General features: G+C 35.3%; 1 protein-coding gene across 5 annotated transcripts in view; it reads right to left on the reverse strand.

Annotated features, from left to right (window-relative positions):
- Bicd1 (BICD cargo adaptor 1) overlaps positions 1-23,794 on the reverse strand; it is a 131,929-nt gene that overhangs the window by 16,912 nt on the left and 91,223 nt on the right. For 3 of the 5 annotated variants that reach the window (XM_021165151.3, XM_021165150.3, XM_029478583.2), the window contains exons 6-7: positions 22,517-22,668; positions 20,490-20,697 (exon numbers count right to left, since the gene is read on the reverse strand). In XM_021165151.3, the coding sequence (XP_021020810.1) occupies positions 20,490-20,697; positions 22,517-22,668 (360 nt within the window). Of the gene's footprint in view, positions 1-19,268; positions 19,463-20,379; positions 20,698-22,516; positions 22,669-23,794 lie in introns of those variants that run through there. The other 2 variants (XM_021165153.3, XM_021165152.3) reach the window with 2 other exon arrangements.

Below are 23,794 nucleotides of genomic sequence, written 5' to 3' on the forward strand. Positions count from 1 at the left end.
GAATTCTACTCATTTAATATGTAAGCCTCTCTCCTATTTTTATACATCAGTTAAAAAATATGGCAATTTTACTTTGATATCTTCATTTTAGACTGGTAACAACAAGGCTATTTCATAAATCTTAATGGATGATTTTCAATTTTTTTAACCAGTTATGAATGTAAAAAATTGTATAACTAATTCTCTATTTGCCTTAAAAAATTTTAAACAGCTGGTTGTTTGTCAAGATTCAGACATAGCACTTACCCTGGCTTTATGTATGAAAAAGAAGTTTAGTCTAACAGAAGGCATTTTTAATGAACTGGCTTTTAGCTGCCACCACTGTATATCAAGCAGATGAATGCATCCATTTCCTGAAATTTGTCAAAGATCAGGCTTGAATTTGAGGCTCAAGTTTAGAAAATCTTTTCTTTCTTCTGTATAAGAATTTTATTTCCACATTCTCTGACACATTTAAGTATCTATCCTATTGCTTTCATATTCTCTTTTTCCCCTGGCACCTCTTCATTTATGTTGCATGACTTTTTAGTATCTTTCCTTCAGCAATGAAATTAAAAAGAAAAAGATAAGTACCCTTCCCTTCACTGCTCTTCTCACTCCTTTCAAGACAGTAACTTGTTCTGTGGTCCCATTGGCCCAAGTTACTGACTGTCTTCATATGTTCTTTTAGTATAATGCCCCATGGAGTATGATAGCTTCCTGAATTGTATCCTTTCAAAGTTAAATTCTCAACCCAGGACCTCTGAATAGGATTGTAATTGGAGATGAGACCTTCAGAGAGGTGATTAAGTTAAAATGATGTTATGGAGTTTGGTCCTACTCCATCTGATGCATATCCTTGTGCTGAGAAGACATCAGAGAGACACAAAAATGTATATAACTCAGAGGAAGGACCAAACAAGGATGCAGTAAGAGTGTGGCTACCTGAAAGCAAGGAGTCCTCCTGTAGGCACCTTGACCTTGAATTTAAGATTTTAATGTGGGAAAATAGATAAACAAACAAATAAACAAAATTTTTTGTTTAAGTTGCTTGGTCTGTGGTATTTTGTAACCACAGTCCAAGAAAATGAAAATGTGTTCTAAAGTAGATGCAATGGTAACACCAACTTTCTACCATCATCAGTCCAATATAATCCATAATATGTATCCAATATAATCATAACTCTTACATTTCTTCACCTTTAAAGTTGTTCAAGCATAGAAATAAATAAATACATTTTAAGAAGACTCAAAGAAAACTCAAATCCCAACAATATATATAAGGGGACACAACAAATTATAAATGAAAATCCACACTTGTTTTTTAGCAATATATTTTATATATGTTGTTTTATATATACATGTATATATGTATGCATGTATGCATGTATGTATATTAGAAGCAAAATCTACCAAATCTGTTAGGCGTGGTGGTGCACGCCTTTAATTCCAGCACTTGGGAGGCAGAGGCAGGTGGATTTCTGAGTTCAAGGCCAGCCTGGTCTACAAAGTGAGTTCCAGGACAGCCAGAGCTACACAGAGAAACCCTGTCTCTAAAAACAATCAAACAAAAAAAACATCTACCAAATCAGTGTTATTAGGGACAACTAAACTGATGATAGAGTATAAAATCTGGGTAATTACATTATTAGAAAAGTATAAACTTCTATGCACTGTGTGTGAAGATAAAAAAAAAAGAATCATTACAACCACTGCTTACAAACACAGGAGTTTGCTGTTTGTGGATAATAACACAAAAACACTCTTCACGTAGTAGAGACACACTCAGGTACTTGAGGAAGATAATGTAGACCTATCATGATAGGTGATGAGCATTCCACAAGGTATTTCCTGCCTCTACCCAGTAAAGCTTCTGTCACCATTTCCTGGCATTCTTTCGTGCAGGAGCTTCCTAGCCTGGAAAGGGTAGAGGCTGGGCACAGAGTAGGACTCTTCTGTGGCTTGAAAGTCTGAGGGTCTCCAGACATTCTAACTCTCTAACTATACTGAAATGCTGATGATAACTTCTAAAAGGTCCTAAAAACTTTCTTGCTCTTTCTGAGGGTAAAACCTGCTGGTTTAGGCAATTGACTCCTTTAGCCTAACAACAGGGGATTAAGTAATGTGGCCTTTGTTCTATTTCACCAGGAACTACACAGCTGTAGCTTTCAGTAGAAGTCACAGGAAGAAAAAAAAAAAAGACACTTTGAAAAATGATTATAGAGTTTATTACTAGGTTGTAAAAAGTTTCCTATGAAAGCTACCTAAGAAAAGGGGAAAGTGGAAAGATTCTAAGTGGGGCAAGGAAAAAGTTCTTTTCTTGCTTCTCCTCTTTGTCTAAGAAGTGTTCTGTACAAAAAAGTTCTCCTCAGCTCAGTTCTGACTCTTTTGTTCTCAGCACTTATACATCTTTCAGAATACATGATCACATGTTAAAAAGTTCATCACAAGTTCACACATAAAATAAAATCATAAATTGAAATAGAAGTTTACAATAGAGAATGTTAAATGCATATCCATTAGGAGTAATTAACTGACTAAACATCTATCACCTGCCACAGCTCCACAGGTTCATTGAAAGTTAACCATAACTAAGATACTAGTAAAGGTTTGTATAGATAAACCCAGTCAACATTTTATCTTCTGTCCTAGCACCTACAATAAATCATTAGTTCCCTTTTTTATGACCTTTGGTTAATTGTTTTACAACCTCTTGGAAGGTACTCTGAGTAGTAGAAAGTCTGGTTAGTACCTAAGAGGCAATTAACTGGTGACACCTGGGAGACTGACAGTTCTCATTGCAGTTTTGACTAGCAGAGAAGGATCTAATAGCAGTCCCACTATAAAAGAGCTTATTAATCACTAATTTAACTTTAGAAATTCTTATAGGATCATCATTAAGAATAAAGACGTCTTCTATTTATCTACATAGTATCACTACAAGACAAAACATTTTTGTAGATCTGTAGAGATGTGCTCAAAAGGAACCTAGTGATTGTTATGTATGTTTAATAATAAAGGAAAGGCATATTAATAGCAGGATCTTTCCTAAAATGATTTTCTCTTGGGCCTTGACTGTCAGAGCTTCATCGTAGATATAAAACAAAGTGAAGTCACTTCAGGAAGATCACTTGCTAGTTATTAGCTTGTCCTATGATGGCTCCTGACATCTTTCTACTGCCTTCTCTATCTTATGCTGCTCAACTCTCCTTTTCAGACTGGTATTCAGAGTCTACCAGAAAGAAATAAGCATTTGTTGTGGCTTGGGGGACAAAGTCTCCATAAGCTTATATATTTAAACCCTTGGTCCTCCATTTTTAGTGCTGTTTGGGAAGTTTTAGGAACTACATTGTTGTGGGAAGACTTTATAGCTTAATGAAACTTCCTGTTGGCTTTCTCTGCTTCATGTGTTGTACTGAAATGTTGTCAGCAAACTTCCTGACCCAACCACCTGCTGCCATGCCTTTCTTATCATCATAGACTCTCCCTTTGTAATTGTACACCAAAATAAACTCTTCTATATATTTCTTTTTGTCATGAGATTGTATCATAGCAACATAAAAGTAACTAATACAGTATGGATTTATCTCTGGTATGTTTAGTCCTCAAAAACGTTACGCCTGGACTCTACCACAGAGTCACACACTTCAAAAGACTTTGTGTTTGGCTTCCTGCTTTGTGGAACAGTAACTAAGTGGCAAAAGAAGTAATTTTTTTGTTTGTTTGTTTTTTGAGACAGGGTTTCTCTGTCCTGGAACTCACTCTGTAGACCATGCTGGCCTCAAACTCAGAAATCCACCTGCCTTTGCCTCCCAAGTGCTGGGATTAAAGGCAAGCGTCACCACTGCCCAGCTGACAAAAGAAGTAATTTTAACCCTCACTTACTCAATAAGTGTTGACATTAATCAATTAATCAAGTCTTGCAGGATTTCCATGAAGATCAGGTGAGAGAATTTTTGTGAAAACATGCAGCCCAGAGTCCACTGATTAGACAACAGGACAAAGGAAAGGAAGGTCTGGTTACGAATGATTTTTTTTTACTTCAAGAAGTAAGTAAAGGGACTAGCTGGAGTGAAGTAAGAAAGGTCAAAATAAACAATATACAGAATTGGTTTCCAAAAGCCTTTGCTCCTATCTGTATGTTTATTTGACATGTTCTTTCTCTTTCAGAGCTATCTAGTCTGGGCAGTATTACCCATCATCCCAGAAGAAAATGCCTAACTTCTTTAAGCTTTGTCAAAACTCACCTCCATCGGCCTTTGTTGGCAACTTTGCTTGAAGAATGTCTATTAAGGCTACTTATTTCCTCACAGTAGTTTGTGTAGGGAATTTTCAATGTGGTGCAAAAATATTTGCTAATGTACTGATTCCACTTCCCTTAATGGATTTGTGAATTTTTTTCTCTATGTATATTTTGTAAATGTTTAACAGATTCGTTTGAGGAAGGAAGTTTGTGAATCAAGCATTTCTGTGATCAAAATGTTTCTAACAAAAGAATAAGAAAAGGGGAATGATGTCTAATACAAATATGAAAGTTAATATAGTAATATTATTTTTTGATAATTGGAGGCTTTAAATCAGAAAAATAAAATTTAAATTATCATTTAAAATATATCAATAACAATACTAAATTATTCCTCACTAAATCTACAAGTTATTAATAGTGTATTCATGAACTAACAGAAAGAAATGTCAAGTACACTTCTTAAGTAGACTTAAGGACTCCCAAGTACATCAACTGAAATAACAGGAAAACATGAGAAAAACTTGAAATAGAAATACTATAGAAAGAAAAATAAAAGGACATGATAGAAACACATAAATACTAATTGTAGTCAGTAAGATATTTTCAAAATTCCAGTAATGAGTGGAATGAGACATTGACACTAATAAAAATAGGTAGCTGTGACCAACATTTGGTTGGTCACAATTCAACTTTCATTTATAATCAAACACATCGAGTTGGCTATCTCATCCCTTTTTGCCAATTGTATCACATGTCCTAGAAACACTTTAGTTTCTCTGAAAGCAACCACTGATAAAATGATAGCATCATTTCCAACTTCTCTGGGGTATAATCTGCTAATTTATATCACCAGACACTCAGTGTTCAACACAGCAAACTCCATTAAATCTTTCTATCCTTGATAGTTTGAAATAGTCTTTATGCATTAAAATTCTTCAGGGAACAAAACTACAGACTTGTTGAAATATCAAAAAATATTAATATAATTCAGGCAAAAATAACAAACCTTTAAAAGGCATTTGGTTCTACCTTTCCTAACTGACAATAGCATATAGGTTTAATGCACTCTGAAAAGTATTAAAACTATTTGCTAAGCAGAGAAAAACATTTTTCTGTTTACAAATTAGAAAAAAACTTATTTAACTTGCCATATGATATCATGATATCATATGGCTAGTCAATAAAACAAAACAATGTTTATAGAAAAATTCATTTTATACAAATCTTACAAAGGGAAATATATAAATTGCACCTTTTTGCTTCTGGACAATTTAGGAATAAATAATGAGCATGACAGAAATGGATGATAAAGGGATAGAGAATAATTATTTACAGTGGCACCAAGAGGTAAAAGTATACTGTGTTGCCAGATTCTCATACCAATCAAACACCTTTTCAAATATGACCCTTTGTTTAGAAATAACCTTCTCAAGAGCAATGCAACTTGGTACAGTTAACTCAAGATACTAAGGCAGTTAATCCTTGGTAGGCAAAGTTAAGACGCATGCATCAAATCCAGATCATCTTTTCATGTCCTAATTAATCAACAAAGACACAGGAGAAATAAGTTAAACAAATTATGGGACTTCACTAAAAAGTTCAGTTATAAAGATATATATCAGTCAAGAAAAATCTATGAGATACCACTCAATAAAATGTGTTTGATTTTATTTCATAATTTTCATTTTAAATCACTGCAGAAAAATCACACTGGAGAATATTCTGAGAAGATTGGACGTCCTCTTCAGCAAATCAATGTATCTCAAAATTAAAGACTTTCCCAGTATCGGTTGTTTCTTGGTTTGGTTTGTTGTGGTGTTCTTTTGTTCTGTGTTTTTCTTTTTCTTATATTAAGAAAGGAGTTCATATAATGTGCAATACACATTATCAGGCAAACACTAATCCAAACTAAATGAAGTGTTTCCAAATGTCCTAAGATTAAATTAGATCAGAATTTACAGGAAAAGCAATATGTTTAAATAGTATTTTTAAAAATACAATTTTACAGAAGGTACTTACAAATTTTTAAAGGAATTTACAATGATAAGCTTCTTGATGTAAAAGTATTTGATTTATGGAAATTTAGTTCAAGCAAAGCTAGTCAAGAATAAATCTATTATGGAAAATATGGTTCACCTAGATGTTTATAACCAACTTACCTCTTTTTGCTTTGGATGTCAAGTAGTGCATAAAAAGAGAAAAAAATCATGTTTAACTGATTCTAATGTCATTATGTATGGCTTATTCCATAAGTACCTACTCAGACTAAAGGACTATACTGTTTTCCAAAGTATCTTATGAAATGAAGTAAAGAACAGACTGCTTGGACTGCCAAAACCAAGTATTTAAGATGAACTAAACAGTGTACTCACTAGGATACATGTACCAAGGACCAGACAAAGATGGTACATGTTCTTATTCTAATTCCAATCTTCATGACCAAACTGGTCAGAGACTGTGTTTGTATTAGTAGTAAGACAAAATTTTAATTTTTAAATGTGATTAAAAACTGGGGAGCAGTTTAGAATTTAAAAACTGGAAGATGTGGGCAATAGAACAGTAAACAAGTTCTTAGCATGAGGAAAGCATGCCCTTTTCAGCTAAAAAAAAGCTAACAAAGCTCCTTCAATTTTTACATTCACTAAAAACAAATCCAGTTAAGATGACAGTCATTTCTAAGTCATTCTCCTACAAAATATATGTACATATTTTATATAAATATTTAAATGAAAAATTAAATAACTGTTTAAGAGTAACAGAGAATCTAGCAGATTTTAAAAAGAATATTTACTAACTGAGGTGATCACATGAGGGCAATTCTAGAGGCAGCCCACAGACAGGTGATCCTAGTTTGTTGATTGCATTACTAAAGGGATATACATAATCTAAATTTAAAAAATAAATGAGAAAATGTCTGGGCTCTGGTAGTGACTAAAGGCAAGACAAATGAATTTTTGGGACTTTTTACAAAATCCTTACATTAGAAATCTAAGTGTGTACCACTGACCTTATTTTTAGCTAAAAGGTGATTACCAAGAGACAATGAATAACATGACTATTCCATATCTTTATGACTTTATACTTTTGTAGCGGTTGAGGGGGTAGTTTCTCTCACTGAATTTGAAGCTTATTGATTTGGCTAGGCTGTGTGACCAATCAGTACTAGGGATTTATTTACCTGTGTCTATTCCTCTCCCCTCCCAAAGCTGAGATTAAAGTCATACATAACCTTGCCCTGATCTGTGAACCCAAATCAGATCCTCAATCTTGCCTGGCAGAGACTTTGTCAACTGAGCAATTTCCCAAGCCCAACTTAAGAATTTTTAAAGCCAGCAAATAAAGGAATAAAATCAACCATTTGAATTGTGCTTTTCTTCTTCATCTCATACCTTTTAGTCTTAACATAAACCACAAAAATCTTAACAAGGTTAATAGATGATTAAAGAGAAAGTATGTGGAAGAGGAACATACAGTTATACTAGAGGAAACCCGCCGAGTTGAAGGAGTGCTACAAAGCCCTTTAATGACTACATTACACAATGAATCTTTTTTAGTTGATTAGAAATACAATTTGATGGGCGTGGTGGCGCACACCTTTAATCCCAGCACTCAGGAGGCAGAGACAAGCGGATTTCTGAGTTCGAGGCCAGCCTGGTCTACAGAGTGAGTTCCAGGACAGCCAGGGCTACACAGAGAAACCCTATCTCGAAAAAAGCCAAAAAATCCAAAAATCCAAAAAAAAAAAAAAAAAAGAAAAAAGAAAAAAAGAAAAAAGAAATACAATTTGAAATCACAGGTCACCTTAAATTGTCTATCTAAAAATGCTATGTAACTGTATTTTCACTATATTGTTAAAAATCAAAGAATAAAAAATAGCTATAATAAGCCTTCCAGGAACATCACAGCTATACACAATTTGCACCATGGTTATAGAAGACCTCAGACTTTGCCTGTAGCCCATACACAACTCACTATAAACTCAGAAAGGACTTTAAATCAAGAATTGGAATGTAGAAAAGTCCATTCCCCACTATGATGATTCAGAGGACTTTGGATGCCTGCTGTATTGATAAATACTACAAAGTATTAATGAATTAGATTGTAAGCCTTTGCATACAATTTCAAATGTAGTTATATTTTAAAGTAATAAATGTCCTGAGAAAAAATAAAATCTAACACACTGTAAGAATTCATAGTGAATCCAGAAACACTGATCTTTTTGTATATTCAGTTCATGATGTTAGTTTTTTGAAACTTTTGAGACTTGCTATATAACCTAGGTTGAATTCTACTCATTATGTACGCCAGGCTGGTCTTGAACTTGAATTCCTGCCTGTTTCCTAAATGCTGCAATTATAGACATATCCTAGGAAATGAGCGTTTCCCCTTTTTCAATGAGAATAATCCCTCTTCTTGGGAACTATGCTATCAAGTACTGAAATATTTTACACGTTTTTAGAAACATAACACAGCTTAATTGGTATAAAGCTTGTCTAATATGCTCAAAGTCTTGGGTTTGATCCCCAGCACAGCATAAACCAGACATGGTGGCTTACATCTGTAATTTCATAATTAAGGAGGTGGAGGCAGGAGGATCAGAAGTTCAAGATAATCCCTCTTGGCTTTATAGTAATTTTGAGGCTAGCCTAGGCTATATAATACCCAAAAGTATTGTTCTTGTCTTTTCTTTCATTGCAAACATTTAATGTGTTTAGAAGAGCAATACTGTAAGTCAGAGGAAAAACAAGAATCAATATACAGCAGCAAATAATTAATGGTTCAATTTTTTAAAATTATATACCATTTTAATTCTTACTTTAAAAATTAGAAATTAGTTATCAAAAGTTACAATTAGCTGGGCTTAGATTCCTAGCACTCTGGAAGCACAGGCAGGTGGATTTCTATGGGTTCAGCCTAGTGTACGTAGTCAGTTATAGGCCAGCCAGGAAAACATGGTGAAAAACAAAAGTTTTACATTCAGAAATTCTATTAATCAAAACTACTAGAAGTAAGGTCTTGAATGGTATGCGATGCTACTGGTGAGTTGGCACATGACTGGTTCAAATCAAAATGTGCTTGCTGTGTAGGAGATACTACAGCTCAAAATCAAGAAACAGAAATACTGGAACCTCCTACTGAGATACTATTATGACTATAGTAAATAAAATATACTGTTAAAGATGAGTAACTTTTTATTTTTTCTAATGTACCTACTACAGAGTTTTAAAGTATATGTGCTGCTAATTTTAGTAGCCCTAGTCTAAACATTACACAGTCTGACAGCTATAATTCTTGTTATCTGTGAAGAAATACTCCAATTTTACAGAGAAGTATTTCAAACTTTCATCAAGATTTTTCTTCAGTTGGATGGTTTCCCATGGCTAAAAATAAACAAAAAAGATGAGTTGCTAGGAAAGAGGGAGCTATAATATGAAAAACAGCATTCATATCTATGTTTATGATTATATCAGTGCTACTAATAATAAATATGTAAGTACGTATTCATATATGTAGATATTTATATGTAATTGCTTGCATATGTATAGAATGCTTTTAGAATGATACAAAAGTTGAGTGGATACAGTTATGGCAGAGGTCTACTTTCTATAAAGAGAAATAAAATTCAAAAATTGCCAAATAGCTTTTAATGCATTATCTATCTTAAGTCACATCTGCAACACATTATATTATATACCAGAAGAACTAGATGTGTAGCTAATAAAGTTGAGATACTGTACACAATTTATACCCATATTATTCAATACAGTGAGTACCTGCTGTGTGACTGGTACTGTGTGCCAGCTATTTGTGTGATCCTGAGATTCAAAGACCAAAGAGGTTTGGATCTATAAGGAGCTTACAAGAGAAATCAAGCACCAAACTCTGTCTGCTGTGAGCACAAAGGACAAAGTTGCTGTTTCTCCCCAGTGGAGATGATATTAGAAAGACTTAATAATAATAATATACATAATGTTTACACTTATGTATATGATGGTAAAACTGACCATATGCTTTTATAAGACCATAAAGGGCCAGGTGTGGTGGCACACGCCTTTAATCCCAGCACTTGGGAGGCAGAGGAAGGGGCAGGCGGATTTCTGAGTTCGAGGCCGGCCTGGTCTACAGAGTGAGTTCCAGGACAGCCAGGGCTATACAGAGAAACCCTGTCTCAAAACAAAAACAAAAACACAACAAAACAAAAGGAAAAAAAGTGTCTAGAAAAAAATTATGGTATTTTTCAGTATTCAATTAGTTGTCTGTTATTAGAATGAGAAACAGAATCTGTCAGCAATCTTACTTAATACTGCATATCTCAATTCAAGATCATTCTATGCTAAAGGGTATCCTGTAGAAGTAAATTTTCCAAAGAAAAACTTAAAGAAAGAAGATATTTAAAAGTATTATACTCTCATCATGGGGGTGGAGAGATAGCTCAGCAGTTAAGAGTACTGACTGCTCTTCCAGAGGTTCTGAATTCAATTCCCAGCAATCACATGATGGCTCACAATCGTCTATAATGGGATCTGATGCTCTCTTCTGGTGTGTCTGAAGACAGTGACAGTGTACTCACATACATAAAATAAATACATCTTTTTAAAAAATCTCATCATTAGCCCTTAAAGTGGAAGAAAATATGGTATACAACATTCATGATTCACTACAATTTGAAATCTGAATTGATTTTATGTGTACTATGTTGGGACAAGATGGAAGGAAATATGGCTGGTAATTTTGTAGTGATCAATGAAGCCTTGAGAATGTTAGACAAGTGTTCCACAACTGTACTATACCATGAGTGAAGTAGTATTTGAATTCACTTTTGTTTTGGCAGATGCCAAACCATAGACACGCAATGCCTAACCCATCTCCTATAAGAAGAATTCTGTGCAAGCTAAAGAAAAACACAGACTAAAAAATTATACGTTTGAGCTGAGAGTGTAGTTTAACAAGAGAATACGCATTTAACATGCACTAGGTCCGGAATTCACTCCTTCAGAGAGAAGTTTTGGAAAGACCACAAATTTAAACAGAACATTGTTTCTATTAAGTCAAAAAAAATGCAGGACAGTGATATGATGAAGTGGAACACACATAAATAGAAAAGGTTCTATAGAAAAATAAAATGTGTGAAGAGGAACAAATTACTGAGACTGTTAGTTGAGGAAATAGATTTAAATAACATTTACTAAAGTCTTTCCACATACAAACTAAGAAAGATAAAGAGGCAGAGATAATAAAAACAAGCTGTGCGCACAAAGGACTCACTAAATTTCACTTTCATAATCCCTAGTATCTTGTCAGGTGTTACACATATTTAACCTGTTCATCACCCAGATGGCATCCTGATTGCTTTGCATAATGAACATATGATCCTAGTACTTAAACTGTTAGCTGTGGAGCTGGAGAGATGGCTACATGGTTAAGAGCACTGGGTGCTCCTCCAGAGGACGTAGGTTTGATTACCAATAACCAAAAAATGGCTCAAAACTCTCTGTATATCTAGTCCTGGGGAAGTAAAAAACTTCTGGTCTCTGTGGGAACGTCATTCACATGGTATACAGATATATGGGCAGGCAGAACACCCACATGTATAGAATAAAAATATATGTTTTTAAAAAGAAAACCTAAACAATAAAAATAAGCTTACTAGCTAAGTTCAGGGTGGATAGTCTGTTTACCTCCATAAAGACCTCTGTTCTCTAGTCTCTTCCTTTCCTTTCCATCATTCAACTCCTGACCAAGTTCTAACTAAATACTTTGTACAAATTGAGCCCCTTTCCTTCCTCACTGATCTGCACTCATGCCTACACACTGCCTACGTTCTCACTGCCCACATCAGCACCCACAACTTCTTTTATCTGTATCTGCACCTCATCTGTTCACTGCACACTCCCACATCTTTACATTCTCACTACCCACATCTTCATCCTTCGCTTCTTGCTACTATAACCCTTTTCTCTCCCTAATAAAGTCTAGGCACCTTTTATAGTCAATTCATGTGTCTCTCGTGGGAAAATATCCCTAATAGTCCTAGTTTTCCTTTTTGTAACAAGAATGTCTGTTAACATCATTTGTTTAACTGTCTATCTTTCTTAATATATTTTCATTTTCATGAAGAACATGGTAATGGCTATTCAAAAAAAGTGCCCGACACATACCAGATAATTTTGTTAAATTCTGAAGAATGAGTGAGCAATTTGTTAATAAAAGAAATATGGTTTTGAAACAAATTTAATCATATAAGGTCTGCAACACAACAGAAAAATGGACTAATTATTTGGACATAGTGAAATGTAAAAGGCAATTTTTCAGTGAAAACTGTGCATGTGTTGAGTACAGATCTAATACAGTGGCTGCATGTCTAAGGGTAACATTTTGGTGAGCTGATTTTTCAAATCAGCAAAATTCAAAGTATTAAAGAACAAAAATAAGATTTCAGAACAATAGCATTCTCTCACATTAGCTCAGAAACATCATAAAGAAGCAAGAGAAAGACAAGATGGAGAGGGAGGGAAAAGCAATGAAGATAGTCAAAACAATGTAAAAAGGAATGTCTGCCCTCTGAGAGACCCAACAAGCAGTTAACTGAGACAGAAGCAGATATTAGGTCCAAGCAATGAACTGAAGACATGGCCCCTGTAGATGAATTAGGGAAAGGCTGGAAGAATTTGAGGAGGGCAACCCCATAGGAAGACCTGCAGTCTCAACAAACCTTCACCCCAAGATCTTTCAGACACTGAGCCACCAATCAGGCGGCATACACTAGCTGGTCCAAGACCCATGACACATACATAACAGATGACTGCATGGTCAGGCCTCAGTGAGAAAAGACTGCACCTAATCCTTCAGGGACTTGAGGCCCCAGAGAATGGGGAGGCCTGGAGGGATGTGGGGGGGTATGGGGTGAGATATCCTCTTGGAGACTGAGAAACTGTCAGAGAGTAGAATGGGAGGAGCATAATGACTGGACTGTAAAAAAATTTAAAAGATAGATAGAAAAGGGAACTAAGGGAAAAATTCTTATGTGGAAAACACAATATAAAAAAGAAACTTCTGGGGTTGGTGAGATGGCTCAGTGGTTAAGAGCACCGACTGCTCTTTCAAATATCCTGAGTTCAAATCCCAGCAACCACATGGTGGCTCACAACCATCTATAACAAGATCTAACGCCCTCTTCTGGAGTGTCTGAAGACAGCTACAGTGTGCTCACATATAATAAATAAATAAATCTTAAAAAAATTAAAAATAAAAAAGAAACTTCTTAGGTTATCAATTCAAGTCCAAAGTGAAAATTTAATTTTTAAGTTTGAAATTTGTTGTTCATTTTGCAAAAGTACTACAAAATCAGATATTTAGTACAAAAATAATATCTTTTACTTGTGATGTTTGAGTTCGTCAAAAGACCCTTACTCACAAGGACCACAGAGACCGCCATTGCTGCAACCACATGAGGATTCTTATTGATCCAACATGTTGGGGACTCCCCTCTCAGCACGCAGGCCAGAGGAGAGACCCAGAACAAAAAAAAGAACACACTTTTTATACCTTTGTAAGGGGCAGATTTGAGCAACAGGGTTCTCATTGGTGTAGCAAGTAACCCTTTCAGGCATTGTTTGGCTTGTATAGTGACTAAGTAATCCTTTGGCCTAGTCCCTCACTTTGCTTGCCCCATGGTGGGTTATTATGATTTGGTCAGCAAAGTAATAGTACATTTTGAACTTATGGGTCAACTATTAACGTCACAGCTATTAACGTCACAGCTATCAACGTCAGGGGGATTCTAGCAACAAGGTCAAGGGTGGTTTGTGGTCTTTTTCAGAATTCAGTGTGGGATGGGGTGGGGTAAGGGAATTGCTGATCTTGTTATGATTATTTCTCTGAGAACAGCTAATATTGTTTTGGTTAGTTGCAAACTTAATCATTTTGACCGCCAAAACTATGTTTTTACATTTGTTTAGTCAGCTGGCTTTCTTATCTGGCTGTGCACTTGGCCTGCTAGTACAGTTTGGAAAGTCCTTTTCGAAGGGGGAAGGGACTAGGTGATCTTGAATTCATTTTGGATATTACAGTTTTTATATTTATTATCATTTTATGTGCATAGGTGTTTTGCTTGCATATATACAAGTGCACCATAAGTATGCAGTACCTGAGGAGGCTACAATAGAATGTTCTGGAATAGGAGTTACAGACTGTTATGAGCTGCCAGATGGTTGCTGGGAATGGAATTCAGATTCAAGAGCAGCAACTAGTATGAACTGCTGAATCCTTCTCCCCAGCTCTTTAATTTCTTGTTCTTGACCCTATGAATCTCCTGGCATACACTCTGATGTGTTATCAGCTAAGCTGAGATATGATTCTCAACCCTGATGAGATCTAATAGAAATGGATTCTGTTGTGACAAAGGAGTTTATAATCAGCAGGTTGTATTACCAGTTATTTCATATTGATGCCCTACTAATGAGGCATATATATTAATTATATCTACTATCTTAGAATCCAATTATTAACCAAAATTAGCCCACCAGAATATATAAGAAATTAACACATAAATCAACTGCCACTACAAGAAGTTATAAGATTTCAGGGGATAGCCGGGCAGTGGTGGCACATACCTTTAATCCCAGCATTTGGGAGGCAGAGACAGGCAGATTTCTGAGTTCGAGGCAAGTCTGGTCTACAGAGTGAGTTCCATGAAAGCCAGGGCTACACAGAGAAACCCCGTCTCGAAAAACCAAAAAGGGGGCTGGTGAGATGGCTCAGCAGTTAAGAGCACTGACTGCTCTTCCAAAGGTCCTGAGTTCAAATCCCAGCAACCACATGGTGGCTCACAACCATCTGTAATGAGATCTGACTCCCTCTTCTGGCGTGTCTTAAGACAGCTACAGTGTACTTACATATAATAATACATAAATAAATCTTTAAAAAAAAGATTTCAGGGGATAACTCAGTAAAGAATGAACCAGAGCCACAGGCAAGACCAGAATTCTCCCCCAAAACAGAAAAATAAATATCCGTATCTGTTTATTAAAATAAAATTTGTTAAATATTTATTTTACAAAATTTATCAAAAATTCTAAAATAAGGGACTGCTTCTTAAAAATAATTAATATATATTGCTGTCAGAATTTTTATAGTAGTCAATAACATATTAAAAACATGAATAAAACTAAATATGTCTCAAACAATATTTCACATTAACAAAATTAATATATGTAGTCAATAAAGTAGGTATTTCTGGAAACTACGCTTGGTGTGTGTGATTAATCAATTTCTATAGTAATCCTCCTAACTAGAATTCTTTAGAAAATATTGATCTGATAAGAATTTATTAAGGCTTAAACTGGTTGTTATTGGGGCTAAGTAGATGTCTGCTCTTCTATAGGACCAGGGCTTGATCCCCTGCATTCACTTGGTAGCTCACAACTGTCTGTAACCCCAGTAACAGGGGATCTGACTTCCTCTCCTAGCTTCAAGGCTTATACTAGGCATGCCTGTAGTACATAGACATAAATGCAGGTGAAACATTCATACACATAAATGAGAAATTATTAATATTATTAATAAATAAATACATTGATTGATTTAATAATATGTAATAGAAATTATTCCTTGGGCTATAACAGCTCTCTCTTTCTCTCTCTCTCTCTCTCTCTCTCTCTCTCTCTCTCTCTCTCTCTCTCCCTCCCTCTCTCCCTCTCCTGGCTGGTTTTGTGTGTCATCTTGACACAAGCTAGAGTTATCACAGAGAAATGAGCCTCCCTTGGAGAAACACCTCCACGAGATCGAGCTGCAAGGCATTTTCTCAGTTAGTGATCAAGTGGGGAGGGCCCACTGTGGGTGGTGTCATCCCTGGCTGGTAGTCCTGCATTCTATTAGAAAGGAAGCTGAAGCCAGGCATGGTGGCGTATGCCTTTAATCCCAGCACTTGGGAGGCAGAGGCAGGTGGATTTCTGAGTTCGAGGACAGCCTGGTCTACAAACCAGGGGAGCAAGTCAGTAAGTAATATCCTTCTATGACCTCTGCATCAGCTCCTGCTTCCTGACCTGCTTGAGTTCCAGTCCTGACTTCCTTTGGTGATGAACAGCAGTAAGGAAGTGTAAGCTGAATAAACCCTTTCCTCCCCAACTTGTTTCTTGGTCATGATGTTTTGTACAAGAATAGAGACCCCGACTAAGACACACGCTCTCTCTTGTTTTCTTTTTGTTGTTTGTTTTTTCTGAGACAGGGTTTCTTTGTGTCACAGCTCTGGATGTCCTGGAACTCTCGAACTCACAGAGATCCGTCTGCATCTGCAACCCTGTCTCTTACTCACTTTAACTTCAAATAAATAGCTAGAAACACAGAGTTGATAAAAATGTTAAGTTATCATGAAAACAACTTTTAGATCTATTTATGATTATGAATCTTATGGTATTTATACCTCTGATCCTGTGTATAATACTCATATCGAATGATATTTTATAGTTTCTCAAAACTAAGGAATTTTTAGACCATGTAATGGTACTTTTACCCATGTATGGTATCTTAAAACTGAAGAAATTATAGAGTATGTAAATTATTAGAAATATTTAGAATGTGTGAATAGTTTCGTAGGGTAGAGAGTATAATATGATTTTTTTCTGAAGCAACACCAAAATGGAGCAAAAACCATAAACACATTCAACTTTTAGCCCATCATCTTACTTCTGAGCCCAAGACCAAAAAGATGAGAAGTGGAAAGCATGAAGTTAAGCCAAGCAGGGTCCTACACATACAAGAAAATGGATAGAAGTGGAGAGAATGATTGATAGGATAATAGCATATGAAATACAAATAAACTACAAAGGAATGGAGAGATTGCTCAGCAATTAAAGAGTGCATACTGCTCTTTCAGAGTACCTAAGTTCAGTTCCCAGCATCCATGTTGGGAGGCTCACAATCATCAGTAACTCCAGCTCCAGGGGATCCAATGCCCTCTTCTAACCTCCAAGGGCACCTACACTCATGTGCACATATACACATAATTTTAAAATAATAAAAATAAAGCTTGGAGATAATAATCTTAAAAGTAAAACTAAGTAGCAACATGAAAAAGTTTATGACATAATGTTAATAGCTTCCACAATGTAATGATAATAATATAAATACATATTCATGGGTATAAGGACCGAACGGACATACAATGATGGAAATAGTTATTGCTAATATTCATTAACTTTAATCTTATTAATATGTTGTCTAATATTTAAATACAACAGAACTACTTATTAATCATACTAGTTGTTTTCTAAGAAGGCAGTACTACTAAATCCATTTAAAAAGCTAGAAAGGTTTTTATGAGTTTTACCCATATTAGGTTCCCTGGTAAATCATTACTACTTTGGTGGTTCACAGATTACTTAGGTGCTTTTTAAAAGAATCTAGAACAGTAGGAAGTAAGATATGAGAGTAAATATATCCAGGTTAGTAATTATGTATATAGAGATGTATATGGATAAGTTTATGTATAGGTTTTATATATATATATATATATATATATATATATATATATATATGTGTGTGTGTGTGTGTGTGTGTGTGTATGTATATGTGTGTGTGCGTCTATGTGTATAGATGTACATTATGTATAGGTGTGTACATGTGTATATGCATGTAATTTATGCATGAGTGTATAAATTCTAGCTATTTTTAAAAAAATTTTAATCAGCATTACTCATTCCCTCAAAAAATTCTTAGAACATTAAACATATGCTGCACAATAAGACCACATTTAAAATTTTTTTATATTAAGTGTATTTATTTTATTTTTATGTATCTTTTGTCAGCATATATGTATGTGAACCATGTGTGTGCTTAGTGTTCATGAAGGTCAGAAGAAGGGGTCTGGTTCCCTGGATCTGCACCTACCTACTATATGGGTACTGGGAAACAAAATCAGGTTCTCTGCAAGACCAACAAATGCTCTTAACCACTGAGCCATCTCTCCAGCCTTGTTGACCACATATCTAATCCTGATTAGTATGCCAACAGCATAAATCAATAAGAAAAAAAGAGATTCAAAGGCTGGGGTTTCAAAAAGGAATTAAAATAAGTTTGAAGTTTAAAAAAAAATCAAGTAAAATTTGGCAAAGGTGGCACTCACAGAGGCTAAGTGGAGGAGCAAGTACAGAAAGATGGTTATAACCAATAGGAAGTGATAGGGACTACAGCCAAGGGTAGAACCTGCTGTGTCTAACAGCACAGCTGACAGGCTCAAATACAGATCCAGCCAGGAGCTGCCACACATCCAAAAATCTTGCAAAAGAGGCCAGAAATACAGATGTTTATGTGGCATTCCTGATCTTGTAAATGCTAACAACTATTTTAACTCATTTTAATTTTATGTTCACTGCAGCAGAAAACTAATGTCTGTCCTTGTGCTTATTTTGCTTTATGGACTTGTTTTCCACCTTTGATCTGTGCAGGGACTTCATAAGGGATAGTCTGCATTACCCACATTAGGCCTTTTCATGAGGGAAAGTAGAAAAGTACAAAACAGTGAAGCTAAAGTAAACGGGGGCACACTGGTAAACATCAATCAAATGTCACCATGAGAGTATGATATGAAAATATGAATGTTCCCAAGGAGTAGAATTGTCAAGGATTTGTACATTCTGGTTACTACAAAAAAAGAAATTATCCCTAAAAATGTGTTATAAGTATGGCTTCTTTTCTAAATTAATTTTAATGTTAAGAGAAAACAAAACTACCAAGATGGAACAGCCATGAACAACAGAACTGTAGACAGGTGCACACATGTTCTGTGTTGTATCTACTGTTCATTCTCTCTGCCTATCCCATTATCCAACCCTCTTTCTCCTTCCTAAGCTACTGGAAAACTGAAGAATCCCAAGACATGCCTGAGTTCTGACTATGGAAAGAGAAAACAGGAAGCTAACTATAAGGGAGCTTTCACTTCAGTGGTGGAAGTCCCATGTCACAGTCCAACTGTGGGCTAGAGAAGAGGAGATCTGTTGACTTAACTGTCATTTGCATCACATGCACCCAAGGAAAAAGTGTTTACCTGGTGGAGCCACGGTTAACCTTTTTTCCTTGCTGAGCCGATGCCCTTGGATGAGTTCACTCATGGAAGGGGAACCCTTCAGAAGAAATGATTCTGTGGAGGTGGGATCAGGGGGAACTCTTAATAAATTCTGTAGGTAGGAAGCCCCTGAAGTCCTGGGACGACTCTGATCACAAAGGGAAGGTGAAAATTGTCTTGCAGGAGATCCAAGAAAAATACATACAGGAAACAAAAAAGTTTGACTTTAATTACCTTTCAGCACCTCACCAATGACAACATTAGTTATATTGGCATTTAATTATTTTTTAAATATGAAAAATCAAGTTTTTTTGTAATTCTTTAGTTTTCATATCAGGATACAACCCATTTTTGAAAACTACTCTGAATACTGGAATAGAAGTTTATTATAGACATTTTGAACCACAAATAGAAAATATATGTATTATTTGATTCTTAAATGAAAGCTCCTCAAATGAACAACTTTAACTATAGTAACTAAACACAGGGCAAGTAACTCAACAACCAGAACTTGGCAAGAGGTCACAAGGTCAAGTCACTAAAATCCTTAAAAGTGGTTTTTGAGCAATACTAACCTGACTAATGAAAAAAGGCACAAAAACTTGCTTTTAAGAAAAGGACTATACATATTCTATTCTATTTTATGAAATATAACCACGACCTTTCAATTAGTCATCAAGTTTAGTCTTATGGACAAGTGTTCCCTAAGAGAACAAACTCATATCTTTGCCCAATTACATAAAAAAATGACAAATAGCATAATTTCCAGAGATATGGTTACAGTCCATGTTCACTGATATTCACTTTTAATATCCACTTTATCTATCCGTTTTTAGGTTGGAGGCTAGGAAGAGACATATTTATGTACACAAACAGCAGCAAAAACATTAACAGATGTTGAAAATTATGTTATGGTTAATCAGTATGTGTGGATGGGGTAGCAGAAAGACCAGCATTAGCAAAGCTCTTAACAGCTTTAATTTTTTCCTTTTTCTTTTCTTTTCTCCATCCTACACAGTAAAAGCACATAATTTTTTACAGTCAACTAAAGCCTGTGCACTGTACCACACTATGACAATAGCTGCATGCATACCTTTTCCTCTGAGTGCCACTGCTGACCCGAATGGTAGGGATCTGTGGGCCCTGACTATGCAGGAGGTAAGTGTCTATGGTAGGCACGGTGTCTGGCGCCTCCCCACTTACTTTAGGGCTGCCGATCTTGCTCTTTCCAAGTTTGCCTTTGCTGCGTCGGGACTGCTCGTGGTCAAACTCTAAGTCCTCCAGCCTCTGTGTCAGGGCGAGTTTTTGCTGGATAGCCATTCGCAATAAAGTGTTTAGAGTCTTCTTCTCATCTTCTGCAGCTGCTAACTGTCTCTGCATCTCATCCAACTGTGTGACATATTCATCGCATCTGGAACCCAAGCAAAGAGGTGAGGAAGGAATCCTGGCAAAGCTAAACTAGAACTTAATTAGAAAGGTATTCCTCTCTTACCTTCAACCCAGATATTGATGTCCACTGTAGTCTCAAAACTTTTATTATGCAATACTGTTAGAATGGTTATATAGCAACATTATATATTATATTATTATAGTCAATAATATCATTTAAGCCTCATCAGAGACATCTACATATAAGGGGAACATAGTGGTCTATAGAGTTTGGTACTAGTTTCAGAAATCCACTGGGGGTCTTGAGAATATTTCCCATAGATAAAGGAATTATAATAAATTTGACTGGAATGTAGAACACTGATCTTCCTAGCAATAAATTGGAAATACTCTATAATAACAGACAATTGGAAACAGTAGATCATGATTAGTAATTGGTGATTCAGCCTCACAATGGAATCTGTAAGGGGACATTCTAAATAAGCAGCATAAACCTCAAAGATAGTTATTATAGCAGCTTGGGGTGATAATACAATGTCACATAATATCCACCACTACTTTAGGTATATTACAATCATTGTCTCTATTGTATAACATTGTATCCTTTGCAAAAAGTTTGTTATATGTTATACCTATAGTATATATACTATATCAAAAGTGATAATATTAATAAAAAGAACATTTTCCCTTTTATATGTATTTACAGGTTTTATTTTAAATGGCAGCAAATGTGTTTTCAATATGGCAGATTTCCTCCAAGTTAAAAAAAAATCAAAATTTCAGTGAGTTTTCAATCAAATAATAAAACAGTGAATTGTCAAAAAAAAATGAAGATTTTTGTTTGATTCAGGTACAGCAGGCCATTGGGGACATCTTCATTCAGCTTCATTTTTATACTGAAGCACAAAGACAAGCTCTGTGCTATTTCCCAACTGAAATTAAAACCTGAGTCCACACATTTGGAAAAAGTTGGATGAGAAGAAAACTCACACTGAATTTCTGCTGAGTTTAAGATACTGGTAAGTTATTTTTCATGTTCTACCAGATAGCTGATGAGCTCAGAGAATTATCCAAAATATATTATACAAACTGAAATCAGCATATGCTTGAGGTATTATACAGAAAAACAAAACAAAACAACAAAAAAAAAAAACCAAAACAGGATCTATGATTAAAATACATTAGGTTCACAGGGCACCCATTTCCACAAACCTTTAATGTCAAGACTATGGGGGCTATGTGGATTATGAGAAAAATCAGAGCTTACTGAAAAATAAAATGAAGTCTAGGACCTTGGATTAATTCTTTTTGGTAACATGAAAATATTTTTAAAGTATAAAGTAAGGCAATTGTTACCTGAAACAAACTAATGTCTGTGAAAATGGACTACAAGGGAATAATACTTAAAATATGATCTAAACTGAGCATTTAAATATCCCTTTAAATTTCTTTCCCAAAGAAGAAATGTGTGTTTTCTTAATTCTGAATATTACCCTAATTTCTTTCATAAAAAATGGGATCTTGCCTCCCTTTCCATTCTTTGTCCTGCCTCCATAGTGTGTATATATATATATACTATATATATATATTACTAAATGCCAATGAGTCTTGTGGGAAACCCAGAAACCAATACCTGCAGCCTTGCAGTCTAAGGTTTCTCTTTGTCATCTCCATGAGATTCAGTTTCATGTGACCTTGAGCTCCAAAACCATAATTCTAATCTTAGATTTGTCAACGTGATATCTCATCATTTTCTTCATGCAAATTAAATATATTTATTCATGAGTATTGACAATGCTCTTCCCATGTGGAATACTTAATTTTAGGGAGAAAAAAGTTACCTTGTTGCAAACATTGCTCTCAGGGATGAGAAGGTTGCAGCATCTTCTTTCAAAGCCTTTAGTTCATTCCTCAGTTTTGTCATTGTTTCAGTAACCATTGCCTTTTCGTTTTCATATTTGTTCTTCAGGTTAGCTAAAGCCACTTCAGCTGTCTGAAGCATAAAATCACAGTGCTTACCACCTCACATTAGAAACAACTGGCCCACACACTTCTTTATATCAAATCTATTCTTTGCTCTTATAAAAGGAAACAAACTGATTAGGTTGGATTTTGCATAAGCATATGCATACATTGGACATAGAGACATTTTCCTTTAATGTCAAATCATGTCATGATTCAATAATTGTCTTTAAAGCCTGGTATGAGTCAGTATCAGAATTCAGTGTGGTGACAGTACTTTAGTAAACAGTTCATGCTGGTTGTTGACAGTGTATGATTTTCAGAGATTTAGAGAGCCAAAATGAAACTTTAAACATACTGGATGTTATCAAGAAGCTATTCTCTTTGAAAAAAATACCAATTCCAAGTGAAGTATGTGAAAAATCAAATACTTTATGTCACCCATATTATTCTGGGGGTCCAAAACATAGAGTAAAAGATATAAGCCACTTATGACATGAGTATATAATGAACTATATGTTCAAGTCAAAGAAGTAACAAGAAATCAAGAATTTTCTAAATTTTTAAATAAAACTTGCTCAAAACAATGAATTGTGGTCAAATTATTTCTTTGTGTGTTTGTGACAGAGAAAAAAAGAAAGTGTGGAAATGTTTAATGGATTAACATAGTTGTCTGAATTTGGGATTGAGGCATTTCTGAAGTTCCTTGAATGAATATTGTTTCAAATCAAAAGCTAGCCTAGCACAGTAGGAGATTAAAGAAAAGCATAAACTGAATCAGTAGGTGCCATTGGCAAATGTCTAAAAACAGCCTGTTTATACAGCACAAGATAGGTGCATAGAACACCCTCTTTCTAACACACCTGCCCCCCTCTATTTACTGTTCTTTTGTGTGAAATTATTTCTTCTTCCCATGGGAGAATACTTCTTACCCCTTAAGAACAAACCCAATTAAAATTGCTTTGGAAAACTTTTGTTAATTCCTATAGGCAATGTTAGTTGTTTGAAGGCAATATTCCCACAACTTGAATACAAAAATATGTAACATCACACTAATTATTTGCTCGTCCCAAGGGGATGTGAGTCCTCTTCTGAAAGGTAGGGACCATGTATATATTGTGGAATCTTCACACCTGACACAATTAAGTACATAGCTG

This window comes from Mus caroli, unplaced genomic scaffold (assembly GCF_978045245.1).
Source record: "Mus caroli unplaced genomic scaffold, Mus_caroli_1 scaffold_7, whole genome shotgun sequence".
Lineage (NCBI taxonomy): Eukaryota > Metazoa > Chordata > Mammalia > Rodentia > Muridae > Mus > Mus caroli.